The sequence below is a fragment of the Oryctolagus cuniculus genome, chromosome 12 (genome assembly GCF_964237555.1).
Source record: "Oryctolagus cuniculus chromosome 12, mOryCun1.1, whole genome shotgun sequence".
In the NCBI taxonomy this organism is placed as follows: Eukaryota; Metazoa; Chordata; class Mammalia; order Lagomorpha; family Leporidae; genus Oryctolagus; species Oryctolagus cuniculus.
This window is the reverse complement of record NC_091443.1, coordinates 54,749,840-54,760,075: the sequence shown is the minus strand read 5'-3', so window position 1 is coordinate 54,760,075 and position 10,236 is coordinate 54,749,840. Positions and strand designations below refer to the sequence as shown.

The 10,236-nt window shown below is 38.1% G+C and overlaps 1 protein-coding gene across 1 annotated transcript; it reads right to left on the bottom strand.

Annotated features, from left to right (window-relative positions):
• Nucleotides 1-2,627: 2,627 nt before the first annotated feature.
• LOC100346130 (olfactory receptor 4K3) lies at nt 2,628-3,575 on the bottom strand. Its single transcript, XM_002717849.2, has one exon. It carries the CDS (start codon nt 3,573-3,575, stop codon nt 2,628-2,630), a length of 948 nt encoding a protein of 315 aa, XP_002717895.2.
• Nucleotides 3,576-10,236: the final 6,661 nt, after the last annotated feature.

Genomic DNA, 10,236 nt, shown 5'->3' with positions numbered 1-10,236 from the left:
GCATGCTCAGATAAGTGGTCATGTATAGAGAATATAAAGCAGGAATGAGAGAACCCTATCATTGGAAGGATTAGGCTGGTGCTTATGCCACCTATTCAGACTTTGGAGTTGGCTTTTCTGTGATGTCTTTGGAATTAATTCCCTATGTTTTATATTTCCTCTGTATCTAAAGCTTGGAACTGATGGTCTTATTTGAAAGTGCATGCAAATTTTCATATTTGTACCTGTGACATTTTTTGGTTATAGTTCTATCAAATGGCCAAGCAGGCATATTAACAATCTTTATTTAAAAAACATTGCATTCTTCACCCATATACTATTGATCAGAATGAAATAGGAACAACACAACTTAGAGACTTGGTCTCACTAGCCGAGTTGAACAAGTGGAAGAATATATCTATAATGCTTAGAGTTAAATAAACAAGCAAATAAAATTTTTATTTTTATTAACATTAATTTATTAGTAGATGTCTGCAATGATCATTAAATACATTTGTAAATTTAACTGGCTGATTCCATCACAAAAATGCACTATTTGAATTACTAAATACAATGACTTTTCAGGTAAGTTTAAAGAAATAACACTGCTGCAATTTGGTTTTACAAGTTTAATATACAGATATTATTGAATGAATATGGGAAATTAGGTATTAATTTCTTGATGATTAGTAAATATTTGTGATCTTTCCACCTATAACCTGCTATTTACTTTCCTACTTAGTGCCATTCATTCACTTCATCTTGTTGCCTGTATATTTATCTATTAGTTAATGGATCTTTCTATTTGACTCCTTAAAATATATCCATCAGTCATCTACATATCTTATTGTCTTTATACCTGACTACAACAATATTACATAAGATATTATGTACATTTTGACAATGAGAAGTAACTAATAATTTTTACAATAGTTCAGTTTTAGGCACTAAGCCTTTCTCTTATGTGTGTGTCTCAGCACGATAATGACCAAGATGCTCATAAAGGTCACCTCAATAAAGACAGAGAAAGAGCCAGAGGGCATTCTAGGCTAGACTCTGCCATTAATCAGCTGTTTGAACTTGGGAAAGTAACATTGTTCACTCGTTCTTGACTTAACCAGCTGTAAAATAGATTTGACTTGGCCGGCGCCGCGGCTCACTAGGCTAATCCTCTGCCTAGCGGCGCCGGCACACCGGGTTCTACTCCCGGTCGGGGCGCCGGATTCTGTCCCGGTTGCCCCTCTTCCAGGCCAGCTCTCTGCTGTGGCCAGGGAGTGCAGTGGAGGATGGCCCAGGTGCTTGGGCCCTGCACCCCATGGGAGACCAGGAAAAGCACCTGGCTCCTGGCTCCTGCCATCGGATCAGCGCGGTGCGCCGGCTGCAGCGCGCTGGCCGCGGCGGCCATTGGAGGGTGAACCAACGGCAAAAGGAAGACCTTTCTCTCTGTCTCTCTCTCTCACTGTCCACTCTGCCTGTCAAAAAAAAAAAAAAATAGATTTGACTTAATGATTTCTATCTCCCCCAAACTCCAGCTGCATCAAATATTTGAAGAACTATTGTTCATGGGGTCATAATGTTAAGTACCATATTTAATCAGGGGTAAATGGCTCACACTCATTAGGAGTTCACTATCTACTAGGTTGTTTAGAGTACAAATGATGTAATAAACATCATGGCACCATAATAATTTGTTACTGCTTAGAAAACAAATATAGTATTTGTAGATGAACAACGTAGATGCTGCCTCTAATTATTATGCTTTTGAAAATGCTACTATATCCTTGGTCTTAGATTCATGATTTTGTAGAAAATAATTGTAGGTGGAATTTGTGGTACATAACTGTAGGATCTTTTGAATGTTCAATAGTTAGGACTGTAAGAATTTTCCTGATTTGCTGTGCTGTTTAAAACTGTGAATTCCCTTCTAGATAATGTATAGATTGAAGATAAATAAGATACCTTCTTATTCTTAGCAAAGATAAATTACAAATATAATATATAATAGCTGTTTTTACTTCTCAAGAATTCTCCATTTATTCCCGACTTTTGAACTTTAAAAAAAAACTATTCATCAAAACCTTGTCACCAATAGACTTCTTTTGTTACTTAAGTGTCAAGGGTAACACTAGGCATGGGTACTTTCACAATTGTCACTTTTTAAGTGATTATAAAGTAAATTCACTGCAGGTCACCACAAAATTTAAGGAAAAATGAGAAAGGAAGGAAGAAGGAGGGTGGGAAGGAGGGAGAGGGGAGAAGGGTGGAGAGGTTCATTGTGTTCTTACAAATGCGCATCTGAAGTGCATGAAACCTGTTCCTTTTATATAAATAAATGATGAATTTTAAAAACATGGAAGGTCAAAGTAAGGAATACCTAAATACTTAGATCTGACAAAAACTGAGTATTCTAAAATGTGAGTCCTTGCACTCTAAAATGTTGAGTGTTTGTTTGATGATGCCCTGTGGTAAATGTTATGTCATGTAAGGAACAATTATTATGCCCAGAACATAGTTACTGCTACAACTGATTACAGAAATAGTTTTGTGAACTAATCGATTTCTCATAATAGTGTCAATAATGTTCATCAACTAAATAAGGAAAATAAATGCTGAACAAGTACTTGTGTTCCATTTTTATGTGAGAGAAATTAAGGAGTTTGAACAGTCTTCCTAGACTTAAACATACGGCTACTTAGTTTCCTCATGGAATCCTTGACATCTTTATTTCTAAGAGTATAGATCACTGGATTCAAGAGGGGAGTGAATATGGTATAAAATACTGAGAGCACTTTATCTATGGGGAAGTCTGTAAAAGGCCACACATAGATGAAAATGCATGGACCAAAGAAAAGGGTTACAACAGTGAAATGGGCACTGCAGGTGGAGAGGGCTTTGGAGGACCTGCCAGAAGAACGCTGCCTAACGGTGACCAGAATGATAGTGTAGGAGATTACCAAAAGGATGAAGCACACCAGGGCAATCATGCCACTGGTTGAGATCATGAACACCCCCAGAATGTATGTGTCTATGCAAGCAAGTTTAATCACCAAAGGGAGGTCACAAAAGAAGCTGTCTACTTCATTGGGTCCACAGAAAGGCAAATTCACAGTAAATGCCAGCTGACTCAGAGCATGGAAAATGCCAACAACCCAGGAAAGTATCACAAGCCCAATGCACGTTCTCTGACTCATGATGGTCAGGTAACGCAGGGGCTTGCATATAGCCACATACCTGTCAAAAGACATGGCGATCAGCAGTACAATCTCTGCACCTCCTAGGAGGTGTAAGAAGAATATCTGGGTTATGCAGCCTTCGAAAGAGATGGCTTTGTGCTCACTGAGGAAGTCTGCAATCATTTTGGGAGTGGCAAATGAGGCCAGGGACATATCAATGAAGGAGAGATTGCCAAGCAGGAAATACATGGGGGAGTGAAGGCGAGGCTCCAACATGATGGTCAGCACAATAAGGAGGTTTCCAAGCACGGTGGCTGCATAGATGATGGAGAAAAACAGGAAGCAGAAGATCTGGAGTTCTGAAGAACTGGACAGACCCCTTAGTATGAATTCGGTCACAACTGACTCATTGCTCCAGGCCATTCACTGTGATTTCCAGAAGAACCTTAACATTTCCAGATGGTCAGAAAACTAGGACAAAATACAGCAATAAACACACAGTGAGGATTCTTTTTATGATGGAACAGTTTAGTTTCTTGTTGGATTCCTGCCCAACTTAATAGTGACCAAATATTTCCCCAGGGGCCTTTCCAGATACATCAAATGATTAAATTAAAGATGAATTCTTATGACAGCAATTTGTCTTATAAGATGCAAATATTCATAAAAATTAAAATTAAGGCATTCAATATTTATTCTTCAGTTTATTAAATACTTTTTAAATTTCACAGTAAACCTCCAAAAGATTTTCAAAGCAAAAGAAGCAGTAATCTTTCTAAAACATCATGATGAATAAAAAATGGGTATGAGGAATGACCGAGAATCATGATCATTAGTAGGAGCACATCGGTGGACAGGAATGTGGGTACTGGCCCTTGCAGTGGCTAGGGAAAAGTGACAGAATATGAGGGGAGGGAAAAGGTGCTCCAAGAAACAGCTGCTTCAGTTTTCTTTTGGCGATTATTCAGAGTAACAACAAAATAGACTCTGATTCTTAGTTTTTCATTTCAATAGTAATGCAGATATCATAAAGATCATTTTAATGTCCATAATGCCGTACATTTTTCAAAGGTAAAGAACAGGCTGTGGTGAGAGCCTGAAGGACTCAGACATCTCAAAGTATACTTTAAATAGAAAGACTTGGCCACGCTGCCTGTAGTCAGACACTTTTTGACTGGTGGAATTTCTGGCTTTCACCTCAGTGGTTTGAAACTGAAAACTCTTCGTGTTTACAGAGTCGTCATCAAACAATTATGAGATAGGTTCACACAGAGACACAATAAGGTGATTATGAACCTACAAAGACTTGCACAAGGTTACAGGCCTCAAAAGTTTAACTGAACTGATCAGAGAAACTCTTTCCTTGCAATCTGAGATTTTGCAAAGTGCACTCCGAGCTGATTGAAATGATATGTACCTAAAACTCATGGAAAAGTTTAATTATGCTTCTAAACCAAGGTTCTGCTTTTCTCTTTTCTTTCTCAGAACCCCACTGTAAGTACATATTCTTAACAAACTGTTCCATGATGGAACCCAATTTACATGTGCAACTACCTATTTTTTTTAATTCTAAAGTTGATTTCCTTTCTTTTACTCCACATTGTTCTTATGTCTTTACACATTCCAGAATCTCTTAAGTATGTGCATCGCCTACCTGATATTAGAACAGATGTCTCCAGCACGGTTCTCACTTAGGTTGGTGTGCAAGGAATAGAAGTGGCCTTTCCCTCAGAAAGTGTAGGTTTAAAATCTTGTCCAAGAAGGATGTAACTGGATAATTTACCAGATCAATCAGTGATTCTGGTTCTTCATATGTAAAAAAAAATAGGTTGATCTGATGACCTCAAAAACTTTCCCACACACATGTAATATTCTGATACTCAGCTGGCTTTGGAAAGTTATCGCAGCTCCTCCAGCGTGAATAAAAGCTGAATTTTATGCCTAATTTATGGAAAAGGAGATTCAGTGTCCTTACAATCTTTGTATTTATAGCATCTACAGCCACGTGATTTCATTCAATGAATTACAAAAAAGGCATAGAAAGACCAGCCATGGCTTGGGGGAATGAACAGATGTTCAAGCTGCAGTGGGAGTTATTAAACCATTCATGTTGGTTGATGCTTTAAGATGAATTACAAAATTAAAAAAGAATTCCAGAATGTGTGATTGCTTTTAAGTGTTTCATGTACATTGCTATTGTTGTGGGATAGAGAAGATGTAAGGAACAATACTTCTCTTGGACACAGCAAAGATGAGAGAAATAGAATCTATGCTTTGAGAGGTTGTATATGTTATCTCTCACTGCATCCATTAATAACTGAGGATACAGCTCATGTCTTTTCATTTGGAGAAAAATTCATACAGTAAGTAAGAGAATGAATATCCGAGACTTTAAACTTTGTAACTTTCACATGAATAATTGTGGACTAAGGAAAAAAGGAAAGTGAGAAATTTGAAAAAAAATACAGTTTATAAATTCTGGCCATATAAAGAATTTTAAATGATCATGTAATCTTTAATATCTCTGCTAAAGTCATATTAATAACCAAAAACATTTAGATGCTAATCATACTTGAATATGTCTCTATTAACAAGAATTTTTTAAGGAGCTTATTAACACATTAGATTTCAGAGTCACTGGAAATGCAACTACTACACATAATTACTGTAACACAATTATCATGAATTCTAATATTAATGTAATATTACTGCAAACAGAATGGATTCCGTGTAGCTCATAGGTTCAATTCTAAGAATATGATTCTTCCCTTCCTCTCTCCCTCCCTCCATTCATCTCATTCCCCTTTCTTCCATCCTTTCTTCTTTTCTTGTTTAATTTTTGAGAAAACATATTTTTAACGTACATTTAGTCCAAACCTTAGTGCTCCACAAATAAAGAGCTCAACAATAAGAAAAATATCATAGTAAAAAAAATCATAGTTCATCAGAAATATAGTTAAGGGCTATAAATAATAACCAAATGAAAAGCTGTCCATTTCACTCATATACAGCAATTTTTAAAATGCTCACATATCAGTAAAACTAGTGTAGGCTAGCATTCTTTTTTTTAGCTTTCTTTTTTATTTATTTATTTATTTTTTATTTTTGGCAGGCAGAGTGGACAGTGAGAGAGAGAGACAGGTGAGAAAGGTCTTCCTTTGCCGTTGGTTCACCCTCCAATGGCCACCGCGGCCGGGGTGCTGCGGCCGGCGCACTGCGCTGATCCGATGGCAGGAGCGAGGTGCTTCTCCTGGTCTCCCATGGGGTGCAGGGCCCAAGCACCTGGGCCATCCTCCTCTGCACTCTCTGGCCACAGCAGAAAGCTGGCCTGGAAGAGGGGCAACCGGGACAGAATCCGGTGCCCTGACCAGGACTAGAACCCGGTGTGCCGGTGCCGCAAGGCAGAGGATTAGCCTAGTGAGCCACGGTGCCGGCCTAGGCTAGCATTCTTAAACATTGGTTTGACAAAGTTATAAAATGAAGTTTGACAGAACTATATTTGCAACAATACTGATACACACAGATACTTCTTCCTTTTTTATTTTTGTTTTTAGATTTTTAAAATAATTTCGCTCTAAGATATGAGTAAGAACGTGCAGTATTTGTCTTCCAGTGTCTGGCTTATTTCACTCAACATGTTGCATCCATTTTGATGTTTTGATTTTGCTGCCTGTGTATTGGGGTTTCTTATCTGCAGTCATCATCTACACCAGTACCTTGAAGCTTTTTCCCTGCTTTTTCTTCCAGCAACTCATAGCCCCATGTCTTAAATTTAGGTCTTGATCCAACTTGTGTTGATTTTTTTTAATATGGTGAGAGGTAGGGATCTAATTTTTATTCTTGTACATATATGCATTCAGATTTGCAAACACCATTTATTTTAATATTTATATTGTGCTCAGCTCATACCCACATGTTGGGGATATTGTAATGAAACATCTTCAGTGACTCTCAGGATTGTAGGCCTGAATTTATATCACAATACATACTATTACATTACACTGAGTATATTATCACAGTATTATTATTACGTGAAATTAGTCGATTTCATTTGTAACAAGAGAAATAAAACAAGGCATTGGTATATTAATAAATAAAGTGCTGCCAAATTAGAGAATAAAAGGCCAACAATCCTGCATAGAAATTGAAATAGATTACAAATGACTATTAATTATACAAATAAATGATGCTCACATTCTATTAAGAAAATATGTGAACATTTTATTGAGATACCAATGATCAGCCACCATCTGGTGAAATATCCTATCAGGCAGCAAAATTATAACAATATTGTAAATGTACTGTAGATAATGCTATTGTGAGATAATGCCAGAAGGAATTAGAAATGATACAACTCCATGAAGGGATACATACACACATACCCACACACAGTACTTCAAAAAGCTCAAAGAATGGATTTATTTTATTTTATTTTATTATTATTTATTTGAAAGTGAGAGTTACACAGAGAGAGGAGATGCAGAAAGAAAGAGAGAGAGAGAGAGAGGTCTTCCATCTGCTGGTTCACTAATGGCCAGAGCTGCACCAATCTGAAGCTAGGAGCCAGGAGTTTCTTCTGGGTCTCCCACGTGGGTGCAGGGGCCTTCTTGTACTGCTTTCCCAGGCCATAGCAGAGAACTGGATTGGAAGAGAAGCAGCTGGGACCAGAATCAGCACCCATATGGGATGCTAGCGCTTCAGGTCAGGGCGTTAACCCACCAGCCCCAGAAGAATGGATTTAAAACAAGTACGTTTTGGTGCAAAAGATTGAAACACACATATGAAGAGTTTTTAAAAATTAATGGAAAACTTTTTGCACCAAATTAAACTTATCTTTTGATTTTAATATTTTATTTTTGCATTTGTTTTTAACTTTCAGATAAACATGGAATTCTTACATATTTTAATAATTTTCAATACATACCCATTGCTTAAATCAACCATACCAGATTCTTGGTGAGGTGTAATACTCTGCATAAAGAACCAAAACAGAAAAGTTGATAGACTCCATAAAATTAATTTTATTTTCTTCAGTTTTTTGAGCTACCCTCATGTGCGTGCATGTAAATATTTATAAATTTTGTAGTTCATGCAGTCATTTTATTACATGTATTTTCCATGAACTTTTGAAGACTCCTATATATATATATATTTCTATAATTTCATAGTTTTGTATTTCTCTCTATGTAAATTCACCCTAAGGAAAGAGAAAGTAATACAGGATGATAGGGTTGAAATATCTGGGGTATAGGAGAAGCAGCAAGATGGCAGAATAGGAAGGGAGCACACTGATAGTCCGGGAAGAGACAATTTGATAAAAGTGGAGATACTGCAGGTTCAAGGAAGAGTTGGGGAAGAAACAGCAGAGGAAACTCTTCCAGAACTAGTGATTCATGATGCACCTGCATGGAGGGTGTTGGAGCCCACAGCTCAGGACACCAGCACTGGAACGTGAGGTGAGGCGAACCTCAATAGCCCGAGACACCGGTGGGAAAGCAGAAGGAGGAGCCTAGAGGGAACAAGGCTTGAAGCCCCGTGGGGAAAGTCAACCAGGCTAACTAGAAGAGAGAGGGAAAAAAAAGGGGCTGGTATGAACACGAGTTTCTCTCTCTCCACTCAACTCTCAAAGGTGAGCAAGACAATGAGCAGAGACCATTTTGGACATATGTAAAAGAGGCATGACCTCAGGCCTGCATCTGCCCTCAGCCAAGCAAAAAAACCTGGCTTTGGAGGTGGGGGTGAAATAACAGGAGATTAGGACCTAGTGAAGATGTGGAGCTAATGAACTGAGACTGTGAAAAAAGAGAAGGTGGATGAGAGAACACATGGAGTTCACGTGAGTACTCTCCAGAGATGCTACAATTTGGTAACCTTGGCAACCCAGTGGGAGACTGCAAGAGCATTTGAGCCCACACTGAGGGCAGAACAGATTCCCTGTGTGACCCTAGGGGAAGAGCAGGCGAATGTTATACCCACAGAAGCCAGAGATCAGAAGCTGACTACCTTCAGTTCCACTCAGCTGTGCGGAATTACTTCCCTTCTGAATCAAAAAAAGAAAGAAAGAGAGATTTACCACGCCTAACCTGGGAGTGTCACCTTTGGCAGACCATTAACCCTGAAGAACCAAACAGAGCTCTCTGGCCACCCCTATCTCAAGCCTCTAAGGCTCCATCAAAAGCAGACAGTCCACTTAATCTAGAGTCATACCATAATGAGAAAAAAACACCACAGTGAGGGAAGAAGAATCCAAAGAATATCTCCACAATACCAAGCAACATACGCAGAAACCGAGGTAACAAGAACAAGGAAGACACTATGACGCCCCCAAATGAAAAAAACACCCCAATTCAAGATTATGAAGATGATGAGATAGAAGAAATGCAAGATACGGATTTCAAAAAAATTATAATGAGAACATTTAGAAGTTTTCAAAAACAAATGCTTAAGCTATGGAAATCCTTACTGGAAAGGATAGAAAATCTTTCTCATGAAAATGAAATCTTAAGGAGGAATCAATAAGAAATGAAGCAACAGGTAGAACGGAAAGTGTGATAGTGAAAAGAAATCAAAATGAAATGAAGAACTCAATAGATCAAATGACAAACACATTAGAGAGCCTTAAAAACAGAGTGAATGAAACAGAAGAGAGAATATCTGACTTAGAAGACAGAGCACAGGAAAATATACAGTCAAACCAAAGAAAAAAAGAGGAAATTAGAAATCTAAAAAATATTGTCGGGAATCTACAGGATACTATTAAAAACCCCAACATGCATGTTCTAGGAGTTCCTGAAGGCATGGAGAGAGAGAAAGAATTAGAAGGCTTTTGTAGTGAGATACTAGCAGAAAATTTCCCAGGTATGGAGAAGGACAGAGACATCCCAGTACAGGAAGCTCATAGAACCCCAATAAATATAACCAAAAGAGATCCTCACCACGACACGTTGTAATGAAATTCACCACAGTGAAACATAAAGAAAAGATCCTAAAATGTGTGAGAGAAAAATGTCAGATTACTTTCAGAGGATCTCCAGTTAGACTCACAACAGACTTCTCGTCAGAAACCCTACAAGCTAGAAGGGAA

Bases quoted from the DNA above. Each gene is read 5' to 3' on its own strand.
- LOC100346130 (XM_002717849.2), bottom strand. From the start codon at position 3,575: ATGGCCTGGAGCAATGAGTCAGTTGTGACCGAATTCATACTAAGGGGT.